Source organism: Mustela lutreola, chromosome 7 (genome assembly GCF_030435805.1).
Source record: "Mustela lutreola isolate mMusLut2 chromosome 7, mMusLut2.pri, whole genome shotgun sequence".
Taxonomy (NCBI): Eukaryota; Metazoa; Chordata; class Mammalia; order Carnivora; family Mustelidae; genus Mustela; species Mustela lutreola.
The window spans coordinates 112,144,776-112,162,881 of record NC_081296.1 but is presented as its reverse complement, the minus strand read 5'-3'; the positions used below and the strand labels follow the sequence as shown (position 1 = coordinate 112,162,881).

The 18,106-nt window shown below is 35.4% G+C and overlaps 1 protein-coding gene across 14 annotated transcripts in view; it reads right to left on the bottom strand.

Annotated features, from left to right (window-relative positions):
• Positions 1–18,106, bottom strand: part of KIAA0586 (KIAA0586 ortholog) — a 139,525-nt gene that overhangs the window by 42,628 nt on the left and 78,791 nt on the right. For 10 of the 14 annotated variants that reach the window (XM_059182206.1, XM_059182213.1, XM_059182212.1 and 7 more), the window contains 2 exons: positions 10,170–10,327; positions 8,404–8,512 (listed from right to left, as the gene is read on the bottom strand). In XM_059182206.1, the coding sequence (XP_059038189.1) occupies positions 8,404–8,512; positions 10,170–10,327 (267 nt within the window). Of the gene's footprint in view, positions 1–1,512; positions 1,657–8,403; positions 8,513–10,169; positions 10,328–18,106 lie in introns of all 14 variants that reach the window. The other 4 variants (XM_059182210.1, XM_059182219.1, XR_009355704.1 and 1 more) reach the window with 3 other exon arrangements.

Genomic DNA, 18,106 nt, shown 5'->3' with positions numbered 1-18,106 from the left:
AACTCAACACTGAAAAACAATCTCATTAAAAAATAGACCTAAACAGAGGACCTAAACAGACATTTTTTAAAGAAGATGCACAGTCAACAGAAATATAAAAAGATGCTCAACACCACTGATCATCAGGAAAATGAAAATCAAAACAACAAGATATGACCTCACATCTGTCAGAATGGCTAAAATAGAAAAGACAAGAAATAACAAGTGTTGGCATGGATGTGGAGAAAAAGGCACCCTTGAAGGGCACCTGGGGGTCTCAGTGGGTTAAAGCCTCTGCCTTCGGCTTTGGTCATGATCCCAGGGTCCTGGGATCGAGCCCCTCATCGGGCTCTCTGCTCAGCAGGGAGCCTGCTTCCCCCTCTCTCTCTCTGCCTGCCTCTCTGTCTACTTGTGATCTCTGTCTGTCAAATAAATAAATAAAACCTTTAAAAAAAAAAAAGGACCCTTGAATACTGTCGGTGGGAATGTAAATTTGTACAGCCACTGTGGAAAATACAGAGGTCCTCAAAAAATTAAAAGCAAAAATATCATATGATCCAACAAATCCACTACTGGATAGTTTACCCAAAGAAAATAGAAATACTAATTCAAAAAGATATATACAGCCCTGTGTTTATTGTGGCATTATTTACAATAGCCAAGACATGGAAGCAACTTAAGTGTCCATTGATAGATAAATGGATAAGGAAGATATGATAAGCAGGTGCACACACACACACACACATACACCCCACAGGAACATATGTAATCATAAAAAGAGATAAGATTATGCTATCTGAAACAGCATGGATGGCCATACAGGGTATTATGCTAAGTGAATTAAGTCAAACTAAGAAAGACAAATACAATGTGATATCAGTCTTATGTGTATTTTAAAAAATAAAGCAAATGAATAAAAAAACAAAAACCAGAATCAGACCTATAAATACAGAGAATAAACTGATGGTTGCCAGAGGGAAGGGTTGAGGGGAGATTGGCAAAACTGATTAAGGGAAGTGGAAGATACAGGGTTCCAGTTATGGAATGAGTAAGTCACAGGAATGAAAAGTACAGCATAAGAAAGAGAGGCAAGATGGTGGAGGAGTAGCAGTCTGAAATGTCATCAGATCCCAGGAGTTCAGCTAGAGTAGTTATCAAACCATTCCAAACACCTACAAACTCAACAGGAGATAGAAGAGTGGCAATCCCAGGAACAGAATATCAACCACTTTCTGAAAGGGAGAAGTGAATCCGAAGCCACGGGAAGACAGACTGTGGGGGGAGGGGTCGAATCCCAACAAGTGGCAGAGCAGTGTAGCATAAAATCACAACTTTTAGAGGTCTGCTCCACTGAGGGACATTGCTCCAAAGGCTAAACAGGATTGGAGCCCTCGTGGGAACACTGTGGTCTCGGGTCCCGTGGGGCCACAGAAAGATCAGGGATGTCTGAGTGTGGCAATGCTCCCAGGTATTGGAGCAGGGAAGCCAACTATAGAGACAGAGCTGAGGAGTGAGCTCTAAGATCAGGGTTACCTTAAACCATGATCCAAGGCACAGTTGGGCCACTGTTCTTTGAGCAGGGACTCCACAAGTAGCAGGTCCAGGGAGAAGACTCACCTTCCTCCTCTGGGAGGAGCAGTGCGCCAGGAATCTACTGGGTTGGAGACTCCAAACGAGCTGTGCACCAAAGATAGAAATGCTTGGTCACAGACTGGGTGAGCTCGGACTGTGGCCAGAGACCAGGGAGACTGGAGGGACTGACTGCTTATCTCTGAGGGCACACTAAGGAGTGCGGCCCCAAGCTCTCGGCTCCTCCAGGCTGGAGATTGGGAGGCCCCCATTTTCATTCCCATCCTCCAGAGCAGTATGGAAAGCATTCAGGGAACAAAAGCTCCAAAAGCAAACCCGAGCAGATTACTTAGCCCAGTCCCTGGCAAGGGTGGTGCAATTTCACCTCAGGCAAAGACATTTGAGAATCACTGTGACAGGCCCCTCCCACAGAAGATCAACAAGAACATACAGTCAAGACCAAGCTTTCGATCAAGGAGAACAGTGAAACTCCAGGGCTATGGGAAAGCAATGCATAGAATTCACAGCTTTTCCCCCATGATCCTTCAGTTTTGGAAAGTTTATTTTTTTTTATTTTATTTTTTCTTATCCTATTTTTTAAACTTTTCCTCTTTCCTCTTTTAACATTTAACATCTTTAAACTAGTTTATCTTAACAACACCTTTCTTTAAAAAAAAACTTTTTACGCCTTCATTGTTATAGTCTTATTTTATCATTTCATTGTATTTAACCTTGTTTTTTGTATACATATAGGTTTTTTTTCCTAAAAAATTTTGGGATACAATTTCTTCTAATAGATCAAAATATACCCTAATCTAGCACATGGCTTTGTTCTAGTCTCCAGCCTAAGCACATTCCCTCCTCTTTTTTTTTAATTTTTCCAACCAACTTATCAATTCGTTTTTCAGGATTTTTAAAACATTTTCATCTTTACAGTCATATTCCATCCCTTCACCAAGCTTACTGTTTTTTACATATACAAGTTTTTCTTTCTTTAAAATTGTGGGCGGTAGTTTCTTCTAAGAGACAAAAATACACCCAAAATCAAGTGGGTGGCTCTGTTCTATTCACCAGTCTAATATATCTATATATCTATATCTATATCTATATCCACACCCAAAATCAAGTGGGTGGCCCTGTTCTATTCACCAGTCTAATATGTGTATGTATGTGTATGTGTGTGTGTGTATATATATATATGAAGAAAAATATATATATATATAGAAAAAGAAAAAGAAAAATCTATGTATATATAAAAAGAAAAAAAATACATTGTGTATATATATATATAACATTGTGCGTGTATATATACACACACACAATTTTTTTTTCTTTTTTCCTCCGTCTTCTCCCCCCCGTTTTTGGTTCTCTTCTGATTTGGTTAGCATAAATTTTTCTGGGGTCTTTGCCACCTTTTTAGTATTTTATTCTCTCGTTCATATATTCTTATCTGGATAAAATAACAAGGCGGAAAAACTCACCACTAAAAAAAGAACAAGAGGCAGTACCGATGGCTAGGGACCTAATCAATATGGACATTGGTAATATGTCAGAACTAGAGTTCAGAATGACGATCCTCAAGGTGCTAGCTGGGCTCAAAAAAGGCATGGAAGATATTAGAGAAATCCTGTCTAGAGAAATAAAATCCCTTTCTGGAGAAATAAAAGAACTAAAATCTAACCAAGTTGAAGTCAAAGAAGCTATTAATGAGGTGAATCAAAAATGGAGGCTCCTACTGCTAGGATAAATTAGGCAGAAGAGAGAATTAGTGATGCAGAAGATCAAATGATGGAGAATAAAGAAGCTGAGCAAAAGAGAGACAACTACTGGACCACAAGGGGAGAATTCGAGAGATAAATGATACCATAAGATGAAACAATATTAGAATAATTGGGATCCATTTGCAGATGATATGATACTCATGTGGAAAACCAAAAAGACTCCACTTCAAATCTGCTAGAACTGGTACAGGAATTCAGTAAAGTGTCAGGATATAAAATCAATGCACAGAAATCAGTTGCATTTCATTACACCAACAACAAGACAGAAGAAAGAGAAATTAATGAGTAAACCTCATTTATAATTGCACCCAAAACCATAAGGTACCTAGGAATAAACCTAACCAACAAGACAAAGAATCTATAGTCAGAAAACTATAAAGTACTCATGAAAGAAATTGAGGAAGACACAAAGAAATGGAAAAATGTTCCATGCTCCTGGATTGGAAGAATAAATATTGTGAAAATGTCTATGCTCCCTAAAGCAATCTACATATTTAATGCATCCCTATCAAAATCCCATCCATTTTTTTCAAAGAAATGGAACAAATAATCCTAAAATTTATATGGAACCAGAAAAGACCTCGAATAGGCAAAGGAATATTGAAAAAGAAAGCCAAAGTTGGTGGCATCACAATTCTAGACTTCAAGCTCTATTACAAAGCTGTCATCATCAAGACAGTATGGTACTGGCACAAAAACAGACACATAGACCAATGGAACAGAATAGAGAGTCCAGAAAGAGACCCTCAATGCTATGGTCAACTAATCTTAGACAAAGCAGGAAGGAATGTCCAATGGAAAAAAGACAGCCTTTCAACAAATGGTGATGGGAAAACTGGACAGCCACATGCAGAAGAATGAATCTGGACCATTTCCTTACACTACACACAAAAATAGACTCAAAATGGATGAAAGACCTCAATGTGAGGCAGGAATCCATAAAAATCCTTGAGGAAAACACAAGCAGCAGCCTCTTCAACCTCAGCCGCAGCAACTTCTTCCTTAGAGACATTGCCAAAGGTAAGGGAAGCAAGGGCAAAAATGAACTATTGGGACTTCATCAAGATCAAAAGCTTTTGCACAGCAAAGGAAACAGTCAACAAAAACCAAAGACACTGACAGAATGGGAGAAGATATTTGCAAATGACATATCAGATAAAGGGCTAGTATCCAAAATCTATAAGGAACTTCTCAATGCAACACCCAAAGAACAAATAACCCAATCAAGAAATGGGCAGAAGACATGAACAGACATTTCTGCAAAGAAGACATCCAGATGGCCAACAGACACATGAAAAAGTGCTCAACATCACTCGGCATCAGGGAAATACAAATCAAAACCACAATGAGATACCACCTCACACCAGTCAGAATGGCTAAAATTAACAAGTCAGGAAATGACAGATGTTGGTGAGGATGCGGAGAAAGGGGAGCCCTCCTACACTGCTGGTGGGAATACAAGGTGGTGCAGCCACTCTGGAAAACAGCATGGAGGTTCCTTAAAAAGTTGAAAATATAGCTACTCTATGGCTCAGCAATCGCACTACTGGTTATTAACCCTAAAGACACAAATGTAGTGATCTGAAGGTGCATGTGCACCAAATGTTTATAGCAGCAACGTCCATAATAGCCAAACTACGGAAAGAACCTAGATATCCATCAACAGATGAATGGATTAAGAAGATGTGGTATAAATATATAATAGAATACTATGCAGCCATCAAAAGAAATGAAATCTTACTATTTACAATGATGTGGATGGAACTAGATCATAATACTAGATTATGCTGAATGAAATAAGTCAATCAGAGAAAGACAATGATCATATGATCTCCCTGATATGAGGAATTTGAGAGTCAGAGTGGGGAGTTTGGGGGGTAGGGAAGGAAAAAATGAAACAAGATGGGATCAGGAGAGAGACAAACCATTAGAGACTCTTAATCTCACAAAACAAACTGAGGGTTACTGGGTGGGTGGGGGGTGGTATGGAGAGGGTGGCTGGTTGATGGACATTGGGAAGGGTATGGGCTATGGTGAGTGCTGTGAAATGTGTAAGCCTGACGATTCACAAACCTGTACCCCTGGGGCAAATAATACATTATATGTTAATAAAAATAATTTTTAAAAGTACAGCATAAGGAATATAGCCAGTGATATTGTAACAGTGTTGTATGATGACAGATAGCAGCTCCCCTTGTGATGAGCATAGCGTAATATATAAACTGTACCCAGAAAACTAATGTAACACTATGTGTCAACCATACTGATAGAATGTAAACAGATACTGATAAATGTAAAAAATAAAAAAACAAAGTGAACTATTTTAATACATTACTTTATAGATTTTAATTGTTCCTGGGTTTATAACAAATAAGTGGATTTAAAACCAGTCTCTCGGGGCACCTGGGTGGCTCATTGGGTTTAAGCCTCTGCCTGTGGCTCAGGTCATGGTCCCAGGGTCCTGGGATAGAGCCACGAATCAGGCTCTCTGCTCAGCAGGGAGCCTGCTTCCTCCTCTCTCTCTCTCTGCCTGCCTCTCTGTCTACTTGTGATCTCTGCCTGTCAAATAAAATAAATAAAATCTAAAAAAATAAAATAAAATAAAAAATAAAACTAGTCTCTCATTAATATGGAAGACAGTTAACTTGCATAGTAAAAGATACAGTAAAAGTTAACTTACAATAGTAAAAAGGAAAAAATTTAAATGACTCATTAAAATCACTTAAATGATTGCTTTTACTTTAGAACCATTAATCAGGACATAGAATCAGATAAGTGGTATCATGAAAATATATCCAATGAATTCAATACCAAATGAAAGAGTTTCACTCTTACATTCCAGAGACAAGTCAATTTCTCTCTTTTATGTTAAAACCTGAAAGTCATAATCAAAGGAGAAAAAAAAAACAAGGATTTCACAGATTTCTTGGAAGCATAGTGCTAGAACCCATGTCCTATCATATCTTTGGTCAGTATTTAATGATCACTGCAAGAGCTGATACTGCTAGTAAGCTTTTTGATTCTTTATATACACATATTAAACTACCACACATTTCAAAGTGAAATACATGATGCTTCCTCCTGAAATAGTCGTAATTTGGGATTCAAGTATTCTTAGAAGCATTTATCTGTCAGAAAATACGTGGTTTTGATTCCCTTGTGATAAGGTTAATTTCCTTCATTTTCTTCAAGGCCTCTGTATGAGAGATAGGATTGAATTCCTTCAAAGTCCTGAGAGCCCTAGACGATAATTTTGGCACGCTGACTCTCCTATTCTCTGAAATGTTTGGCAATGTCAGAGTTTGATCAGAGAAAGAAAAAAATAAAGCCCACAAAGTTTATGAGAAAAAAGTCATAACTGACTATATCTGCCAAGGCAATTGTATTCATTCAAAAAATTTTCAGTTTAGAGATGTGTATCAATTATAGAGTGAAACACTTGGCTTCTATTTTAAAATGTTCTATTTATAGCTAACTGGGTATTTATTTGTCTCAGTCAAAACTGATATAGGTCAGCTTTCTTAACTTCTGTACTACATATAAAGGTAAATGAAAAAAATTACATATATTAAGTTCAAATGTTCTGAATTCTTTCTAAATAAAACTTTCTTTAAAGGACTAACATCTTGGTTTCTTTTATTCTTCTTATGATTTTTATTGACTTATTAAATGTTAATTAGATATTATTTAATGACATTGTAGAGTCTGTTTGGAGTCCATAAGAATTTAACTATTGCCATCTTGTGGTCAATGTTTATAAATATGACACAGAAAGCGATGTCACTTTCCTAGAGAGATACTTTAAAATCTTACTAAATTTTCCTATCAATTGAGAAAAATGATCATTTCATTACATACAATATTTCCCAAATATTTCATTACATATAATAATTTACTAATAATTTTAAGAAATTTTAATTTTTAAAAACCTAACTTTATGTATAGTATTTGACCATGAATGGTAACAGTACTTAGTAGAAGGACATCAAGTCAGCCCGATATTATCTTAGAAACATTCATTTGCTCATATCTATATATAGTCATAATTAAGGTTTAAATACTATAAGAGTTTTACAGGCAAGTTTTCATTAGATTCTAAAACACAATATTAATACTACTATACCATGGTTAGGTTGAAAAAGTGGTCAGGAAGGCAAAGTACTGAGAAGTTGGAGCAAGAGAGGAACAGAAAGCAGAAAAGTAAAAATCTAAAATCTACATAGCATAATTTCAATAATTATCTTGAGTACTTCCTCATTTAAGTCTTTCCTAGAACACTAACTGCTGAGTTACATTTGCAATTATGTTGGCATTCAATAAATGAGACAAAAATCACAATTACAAAAGCAAAGAAAAATGTTCTACTGCTCAAAACACTTCTAATACTTCTTCCTAGATTGTGGAAGTAAAGTTTTAAAACAGAAGATATCTTAATTTCTACTGCCTAATTTCAGAATTTAGGTTATATTAAATTTAAATGACTAAGAAGCGGAAGGTAAATAAAGCACAAAGCCAACAGTCTTTCAGAAACACAAAGGCAACATCAAACTACTGTGATGCTGATGGTAGAGATGAAATTCAACCACACAACTTTGAGCGGTACAGAAAAAGTTCATTCATATTAATAGCATGTAATGTGAGAGTCCTTAGTTTCCTTACATTGTACTTATTGGTCAACATCATCCACAACTCTAAATACCCTTTACAAATCACCTTTACAGACATAGCCCCTTACCTTTATCGTATTATAATTTTAAAACAGACAACTATGACACAGATATAGGCCCAAATATAGATAAAAAGGCATCCAATTGCACAAGAACTAAAGGGTAAAATTAAAGGAAAAACACTACCTAAAAGTTTTTAAATTCCATTAGAAATAGTGTTTATTGGTAAAAAGAATACACATACAGTCAAATATGATACCAGATTCTTTATCCCAATGGACCAAGAGAAAACAAAAAGCCTATAGAACAAGAATGAGATGTATATAAAAATAAAGAATTCTCATTATATACTTATTCAATATCAGGACAAGTATCAAACTATTGTATTAGAAGAAAACTAATCTTACCTTGTTGCTGTGAAAGTGAAGTATCAGATTTATTTCTTACACGTATTAAACGACTTTGTGCTGGCCTATGTTCAACTTGCTTAACATCTTGGTCATGCTTTTGTTGGTACTAAAGAATTTAAGACATGAAGTCATAATACTGCCTTTAAAGTTACTTTAAAGATTTCTGAGCAAGAAAATTATTTAGATGTTTCTTATATAAAGTTCAAATACTAAGCATGCTTTCTAATTGCTAAATGGGTGATAAAGTACATACTACTAATGAAAAGATATTGGAAATAAATTTTTGAAAAAGATTTGGATAATACACACAGATTTCAAATATTCAAATTATTTCTATTTTTACTAGAGAATTCAGAGCTCCTTATAAATCAAACTATCTTAGATATATACACATGATGGATTTAGACAGGATAAAAACTTAATTTGCTTGTAAGCTCTGCCATATAACCACTTTTACATAAAACAAAAATCTGCATAATACACTGCAATTTTCGAAGAGCCTTATATATAGTAACATCTTTTGATTCTCACAAGATACTAGGTATTGTTACCCTCCTTCACCATTCAAGAAATGTATATTCCACCATAAGCGCTATCATCTCTCTTTCTTACTTATAACCTAACCGAATTTGAAACTGTCTCATATTCACACATTCTTTCACAATCACACATCACGAATTACAAAGCCATTTTCTTTCTTCTTTTTCCTGTTTTATGGGCCTAATTATGAATGAGTTCCTGAAAACATCTATCAGATATGCTTTGACAGGAATTTAAAAAGATACCTCTGGATTCTTATCAATGACAGTTGACCCAGAGGCTGAACCCAGTCAATCAAGGTACCTTACTTCCTCCCCGTCTTTGGAATATACATCACACCTAGTATTTGCATACTAGCAGCAGTTCCAAGGACATAGCCTTGAGAGAGTGAAGTGTTCCAAGTGTTCATCTGGACTGAATAGCTGACTGAACCAAATGAAGGCTTCCATATAAACTTTTAAGATTCTAGTAGGCAGGTACAGAGAACTACTTGTCTTACAGTTGCCCAAGACAAGCCTCATCGATAAGTTCCCTTAATTACTGAACCTGCCACCTACCACTCTGAAGTGGTCTGTCATTATTCGGTCTCTCCTTGCTCTCCATGCATAGGAAGCCAGTTTTGAATTTCACTCAGGAAACTCCTGAGGTGGCCAGTAATACCAACACCGTGCAATGCTATACAATACCATGCAATAAATACTTAGTGAATAAATGAATCAACAGTGAAAAATGCATTGCTATTACACAGATACAAAACTGTTAATGTTGAAGAGTAATTAATCTACTTTTTCAGTACACAGAATTACATGGGCCACTGGCCTAACTCAGCATGAAATTTCATATGCTTTCATGTTAACAACTTTTGCAAATTTTAATATAATAAATAATTCTTGAGTACCTACTACAGTAAATTACTGAGCTCGATATTGCATGGGTATACAAAGTATAAATGATAATAGCTACCTAACTAGATGACAAGCACTTTATATATGTTATTTTTTAATCTTTAAAATAAAGATGAGGAGACTGAGGCTTAGAAAAAGGCTATGTGTTCAAGGTCACAGCTAGAATCCTAAGAGCTAAGATTTGTATCCAGGCGTGAATCAGTAAATAAAGGAAACATGACTACAAAGACTCTATGCTCCATACAGTATACTACATGCTAAGACAATATTGTTCCCATTCTCATTTTAAGTAAAGTACAAGAGTTTTTAATTGGATACCTGATGAATATCTTCAGCAGCTCCTGATAACTTAACATTATTTTCTTGTGCTGTCAGAAGTGTTGTGGGAAGTGCAGGATTAGAATTTGGCTGCAACTCCAATTCTCCCAAACTCATTGGACCATGACTTGCACATGAATCTTCATAACCACCACCTGCTATCAAAGATATAAACAAAAAGTAAAAATTGTTTAATTTATCTTAGAAAAGGAACAATTAATTGACTAAAATTACCAATATTTCTCACTGTGGAATAAGAAGTAGCAGTGTACTTTAACCAAAATAATTTGGTACCAAGTCTTCATTGCAATCAAAACAAAGCTTGTAGAGAATGCACAAAGTACCTCAGTGCAGACAAGTCTATGGACTATTCTAAGGTTCCAATCAACAAGTTGCTAATGCAGGTTACAACCAACCCTGCTCTTTCACATCAACTCTTAACATTCCAGCTTACCTTTTCTATCAGTAAGAGTCAGTAGAATATTTTCTTTCTAAAATGCAGTGTGAAAACAAGGGGAAATTTCCAAGCTAGAAAATGTTGTTATTGCTTAGCTCTGTTCTATAGACATTTTTCTTCAAATAATCAAGTTCTTTTCTTCATCCAAATGGCATCTTATCAATAATGGCATCAAATCAATAAAAAGAAGGGAATAGGAGCAGAACTATCAATGTATCTAACAATATCATGGTATCTTATACTCCAAGCACTTTCACATACATTATCATTTAATTTGAATATTATAATCATTCTGTTAGATAGGCAGGTGAGATAGTTTTATCCCTATCATTTACTGACAAAGCTAAGGCTCAGGGAAGTTAACGGACTACCCAAAAAAGCAGAGAGTTAGTAAGAGGAATTCTGCCTTTGGCTCCGGTCATGATCCCGGTGTCCTGGAATCGAGTCCCACATCGGGCTCCTTGCTCAGCAGGGAGCCTGCTTCTCCCTCTGCCTCTGCCTGCCATTCTGTCTGCCTGTGCTCGCTCTCTCCCCCCCCCTCTCTGATAAATAAATTTTAAAAAAATCTTTAAAATCCTCATTTTCCAACTCCCATTGTTCTTTATTTTACATTCCTCCTGAAATATCTCTAAGAAAATTCTGTTTTTCCTAATTAATGCCACCTTTCGAATATTTAGCACAGTGTAGTATATCTCACTGTAGTCAACAGAAATAGATTTATATCTGAAGTATCATACATAAACAAATTCTTTCAAATGAAATAGTATCTTAAAGACATCATAAATATTTTCCATTCAAAGTCAGTGTATTTAAAAAAAAAAGTCAGTGTAGGGGGTGCTTGGATGGCTCAGTAGGTTAAGCATCCACCTTTTGATTTCAACTCACATCATAATCTCAGGGTTGGGAGATGGAGCCCCTGATTGGGCTCCATATGGAACCTGCTTAAGATTCTCTCTCTGACCCACTTTCCACCTCTCCCTCTCTGAAAAGGGGAGAAAAAAAAAAGTAAGTGTATTGACAATTTCTTTGGTACAGCTAATAAATTACCCTCTGATCTTTTATATTAATCTCTATTTTTAGATGAGTTTTACAAAAAGCAAAATATACACCTTGAGTTTTAATTTTTACCTTTCCAGATTCAATCTGTACAAAACAATTTCTCAAAATTATTACCTATTCTATTGTCATTTAATTATCTAGCATATGATATGATTAACTTAATAATGATAATAATACCCATCATTCAGATAAACTATTGTTCCAAGCCTTGTATACTGGCTTTTTTATATTCTGATATATCTTACTCTATTCATATGTCACTTTTCCAAGATTTTCCTAAGGCAGGCAAATGAATTAAGATAAAAGAATTAGCACAAGTAATGTTAAAAGAGAAGATATTTAAAACTGTGCTGATAATATGGTTATATATCTAGAAAAACAAGAGACTCTAGTGAGGAAAAAGAACTCTATTAAAACTGAGAAAAGAATTTGGTAATGTGACTGATAGATAAATATATAAAAATCATTGATTTTTCTCTATATTATACTAGTATCCACCTAAAAACAGAAAAAAACACCTTTACTATAGTGACCAAAACTTTAAAATAATTAAAAATAAGATTATTAAGAAAAGCATAGAATCCATATGATGAAAATTATTACATCTTATTGACAAGAACAGAACAAGATATGAATATAATATGATATACCATAAAAATATTAATTCTTCCAATATTAATACATAACTTAGTATAATTCCCATTAGGGTGGTTTTTTTTAATTTTTTTTTTTTTCTTTAGCAGAGTCTACAGGTCCTGGTTCTATTCTGCATGCAAGAGATCTTCAGTTTCCCTTTTTTGAACTGAAATTAAGGACTAATTTAATTTTTTTAAAATTTTTTAATGATTTTATTTATTTATTTGACAGAGAGAGAGATCACAAGTAGGCAGAGAGTCAGGCAGAGAGAGAAGGGGAAGCAGGCTCCCCGCCAAGCAGAGAGCCCAATGCGGGGCTCAATCCCAGGACACTGAGATCAGACCTGAGCCGAAGGCAGCGGCTTAATCCACTGAGCCACCCAGGTGCCCCTTGTTTTGTTTTATATTTTATTTATTTATTTGACAGACAGAGACCACAAGTAGGCATAGAGGCAGGCAGAGAGAGAGGGGAAAGCAGGCTCCCCTCCGAGCAGAGAACCCGAAGCGGGGCTCGATCCCAAGACTTAGAGCCGAAAGCAGAGGCTTTAACCCACTGAGCCACCCAGGTGCCCCTAGGGTGATTTTTAACAGAAAAAAAGTTTTATAGTTTATATAGAACAAATGCCTGAGACCTGCCAACAAAAGTATGAAAAAATTTTTGAAGCGGAAACTTGCCCTATCAGATAACAGAATGTGCCATAAAGACACAATAGTCTAATGTTTAAGTTCATAAAGCATTCAGATTACTTATAATAAAGAATCCAGAAAAATATTCCCACCTCTATGAGAATATACAAACTGGTCGATATTTTAATTCAGTAGGAAGAAAAACAGCTTATATATTAGTTGATGCTGACCCAACTAGCTATTTATGTGGAAGAAAATCATATTGGGCTTCTACTTTACATCATTTGAAAAAGTTAATTCCAGATAGACTTAAATATAAATACACTAAATAATGAAAAGCTCGCAAGAAAATCTACAAGACTACAGGTATAAACTTATGTTAGGAGAAACCTAATCAAGCCATAAAAACACATAAAGTATAGAAGATAGAAATAACTATATAAAAAATTCTGTTACCTATATGGCAAAGAAAGACCATAAATAATGATAATAAATTCAGTATAAATTTGGAAAAAGATGTGCAACACAGGTGATAGAAAACATCTAAAATATAGAAATAGTTATTACATGGTTTTAAGAAAAATTCAGACCCTAACAGATGGAGAAAGAACTTAAGTAGGTAATTGACAATTGAAATAGTTATTGTATGGTTTTAAGAAAAATTTAGACCCTAACAAACGGGGAAAGAACTTAAGTAGGTAATTGACAAAAGAGCAAATCCAAATGGCCAACAAACGTGAAGACAGAAATGCATAGGCAATCAGAGACTAGTGATTTCCATAAGATTTATTGTATAAAAACAAATGCAGGGAAGTGGGCATGATATGATCTCGACTTGTAAATTAACAGCACACACACATATCATATATACCTACCATGTATACTATACATGTGAGTGTGTCTATGGACAAAAACAGAAAGATTACATGCCAGAATCTTAACGTGAGTTAGCTGGGGTAAGGCAAAATATGGGATAGGAGAAAATGTGAGCATGAGGAATGGATGGCAGTCACACTAAAAAAGTAGTCTATAATTTAATATATAATATAATCACATTTTGTTTTATGTAAGATTATGTGTGGTTAATGTATGGTATAAAGAAAAAATTCATTAAAAAGACACAAAGTAAATTTTGATAAAAGACCTAAATGTAAAAATCCAGAAGGTATATAATCAACTATCTCCCCAAAGTGTTCAAAGCATGTAATAGCTTTCAATCCATAGAAGACCCTATTGTTGAACATATATTTACTATGACCTAGGTGATACAGACTCTGTTAGATGACAGGGATAGGACAGTGAACAAGATAAAGTTTTGTTAGATTACAAATTAGATTACAGATTAGTGTGACAAAAGCAAAATTAGGCAGGCAACATTAGAGAACTATGTAGAGAGCATGTATGACAGGTATCTAACCCAGTAATAAAGGGTCAGGTAGGAATTCCCTGAAAGCTATCATAACAATGCTAAATTTGCTCAACACCACAAATGGTGTCACTTCTAAAAAGCATACTCATTGAGTGTGGGCGTCTTGTCTGTATAATGTAATTTAGCTCTTTGTAACTATTATATTATTCACATCAAATTTATCTTAACTTGAAATCCCTAATTTTACTTTTCTAGCATCTTACTGCAATGAAAAATCAACCTTAGACACTTAAGACTTTCAGAGAAGACTAAGTCCATCCAAAATTGCCAATGCCAGCAGCAGCTTTGGGTTTGTCAAACCTAATACATTTTTCCATTTGTATGAAACCCAAAGGTGCCTCAACTTCAACATGCTTAAAGGCCCATTCATCCTTACTTCCTCCTAATTCTACCCCTACTCCATAGTCCCTCTCTCTCAACTCAGTGAATGGAAATTCCACCCAACCAACCATACGGATATGTTTTCCTTTCTTTTGCTTTTCTCATATTCAAACTAAGTCTTGTCCATTCTCCTTCTTGTCTTTCAAATCTCCCTTTTTATATTTCCTCACTCTTGAATAATGTTTTACCAGCTTTACCGTAATAGCTGTCCAACCAGGCTCCTTGCCTCTAGCCTTAATCCTTTCCAATCTTTTCATCACACTGTACCTCAGATGATCATGCGAAATAAAAGACAAAGATCATCATATCAGTCATTTACTTATAATCCTTAATGGATCTGTGAATATCATAAAACATTCAGAATTGATAGAAATTCTGAATTTCTGAACATTTCCTGAAAATTCAAGACTGAATTTTTCATGGGCATAAATATAAAACAAGATGGGCATTATTTTCTATTTGGTTCACAAATGGATCCCTATCATCTCAAGAGTAAATCCAAAAACTATTTCATATATTATTCAGGATTTTCTAGGACCTAGTTTGGGCTCACTACTCCAATCTATCCTACGCTCTAATTCATGGATAAGATACTTATATTTCCCCGATAAAGTCTTGTTATTTTCTTTTCTTTTTCATTGTCTCACTGCATATTTGGCCCACAAGGTCTCTCCTCATTTACTACACAGCAAACATCTGTTCATCTTCAAGAATCCATTTTACGTAAGCGTCCTCTCATGTACAAAGTGTTTTCTGATTCCCCTCTCCAGATACAAGTGACCTGTACCCCATTCTATACAAACATCAAAATAACTACAATTCATTGCATATTTATGTCCTCTCATCTATTACTTGTACTAGAGAAAAAAACTCATTATGGATAGGATCTTACTTGGTTTTATATTCCTAGCTCCCAGAATATGGTTAGAGTATAGCAAGCACTCAAAAAATATTTTCTGAATGAATAAGTAACAAATGAATGAACTGGATGCTTATTGTACTCCACCATTAAGATTCAATATCATATCGACTTGTGGGAAACCTCTGAGGTTTCATGTATGGGTAGAGTCATCCCCTGCAGTCCCACAGCAATGTGTATTGTACTAATCACACAGTTCTTTCTTGTATTTCTCTTACAGTAGTTTGTAAACTTCCTTGAGAGTAGGTGTCTATCATCTCTGTATCTCAAGTACCTAACACCATAGTAATATAATGTAGTTCCAGATACATAGTAGTATTCAATAGAAGTTTTCTGAATAAATGAGAGCTATAATTGGTAGTGTATTCCAGAGTCCTCACAATTCATTCCAAAAATACCAGTTTACATATTAGGATTCTAAGGCAACTCTTCAAAACTAATTTTGCATCTTTTTGTTACTCAACCCAAACTGAGGGCCTCGGGATTAGGAAGAGTGGTAGGGAAATATAGGTTGCAAATAGGATACTTTCTGAAAATGAACAGAAGTGGAGATATGCAAGGTAAGAACTGATGAGCCTCGACAGGTAAAGTTATTTAAAAAACAATATAGGGACGCCTGGATGGCTCAGTCAGTTAAACGTCCAACTCTTGATTTTGGCTCAAGTCCTGATGTCAGGGTTGTGGGATCAACGTCGGCATCAGGCTCTGTGCTGGCATGGATCCTGCTTAATTAGATTCTCTCTCTCTCTCTGCCCCCTCCACCTCTCTTTCTCTAATTAAAAATATATATGTACATATATAAGGCATGAGATTAGTCACAGCAGAAATAATTATACATGGTATTCATTCTTCTGTAGTAACCACCATGTGCCAAAATACTTAAAAACAAGAGGAACAAGTTAGTTCTCTACAGGCATAGTCCTTCTAGGCAGCTGTGGATAGTCTATTTCTATTGAATCCCTATAAGAAGGTATTTTTACATACTCTAGTCATTATTAAAGAGAACACCACTTACCATGTGGTAAGTACTGTGCTGACTACTTTATATGCATTGTCATTTACTATTCCTAATAACCATAAAGGGTGGACACTATTTGTGGTAACCAGCCTCTAAGATGGTGTCCTGAATCCTGTCTCCTGGGGTTCATACCTTTCATCATCCCCTACTACATCTTATTCCAGGATTGCTCTGTGTTATTGATAGAATGTGGAAGGAACGATGGCATGTCACTTCTGAGATTAGGTTATGAAAGACTTTGTGGTTTCCATCTTGATTGCTTACTTTCTCTCAGATCATCTTTGTGGGAGGCCAGCTGCTAGGTCATCAGCAGTGGAACTGGGGCCTCCAGCCAGCAACCATGTGAGTGAGCTTGGAAAAAAGATCTTCCAACCGTAGTGGAAGCCTTCGGATGACATCAGCCTCAGAAAACAACTTGACGGCAACTTCAAGGAAGATTCTGAAAATTACCTAGCTAAGCTGCTACCAGATTCATGACTTTCAGAATTGTGTGAGAATATAAATGTTTCTGTCTTTGGTTGCTAAATTGTTGGGTAATTTGTTAAATAGCAAGAGACAACTAATACACTAATATTATCCCCACTTGATAGATGAAGAAACTTGGGCTCAAAAATATATATTTTTAATTTTACTTTTTTTATTATTTGGAAATTCTAAGGCAGACATTCTTCCTAATACTAACTTTAAAAGAGAGCCTCGGTTAACAAATAGAACACACAACCCATATATAAAATGAATGAGTAGGGTTTTTTTTTTTTTTTTTTAAATGAAGTAAGAACTGTAGTTTCAACATCTAAACCACTATCAAAAATATTTTTTAATCTGCAAAATGCACAATTGCAACAGCTTTCAACTACAGCTAATTCACAGTGCAATATAACTGAAACACACTGGGGGGCCCATAATAAATTCTGAACATTTCCTTATTTGGTTTTTGTAAATGAAGCAGATTAATTCTATTCCCAAGCATATAGGAAGCAGACAAATGAATTAACTCAAAGGGTCATTGACAGATTGCTTCATAAAATGTTGCTGTTTTGAAAAGAAATGTGATCCATTCATTCACTTCATTATAGATATCTAAGACAAACCACACTGTAATTTACCAATACATTCTGCTTATATCAATCTAACAAAATAAGTCCCTACAAAATTACTGGCCTCAAAGATAGTAAGTTGCTTGCCTCAAAGTACACAGAGCTGGAACTCAGACTGATATCTGAAATTCCAAAAGCCCAAATTCTTAGCCACACTTTGCTAAATTGCCTCATCTATATGCTCGATCTTATATTATGCCACAGAACTTACTGTTTTTCCCTATTAAACAAATACCTGCAGTGTACCTACTATTATAAGCCCATTGTATGGTAGATAATATGCTAGGTTCTAATCAGAGGAATAAGCAGGGACTA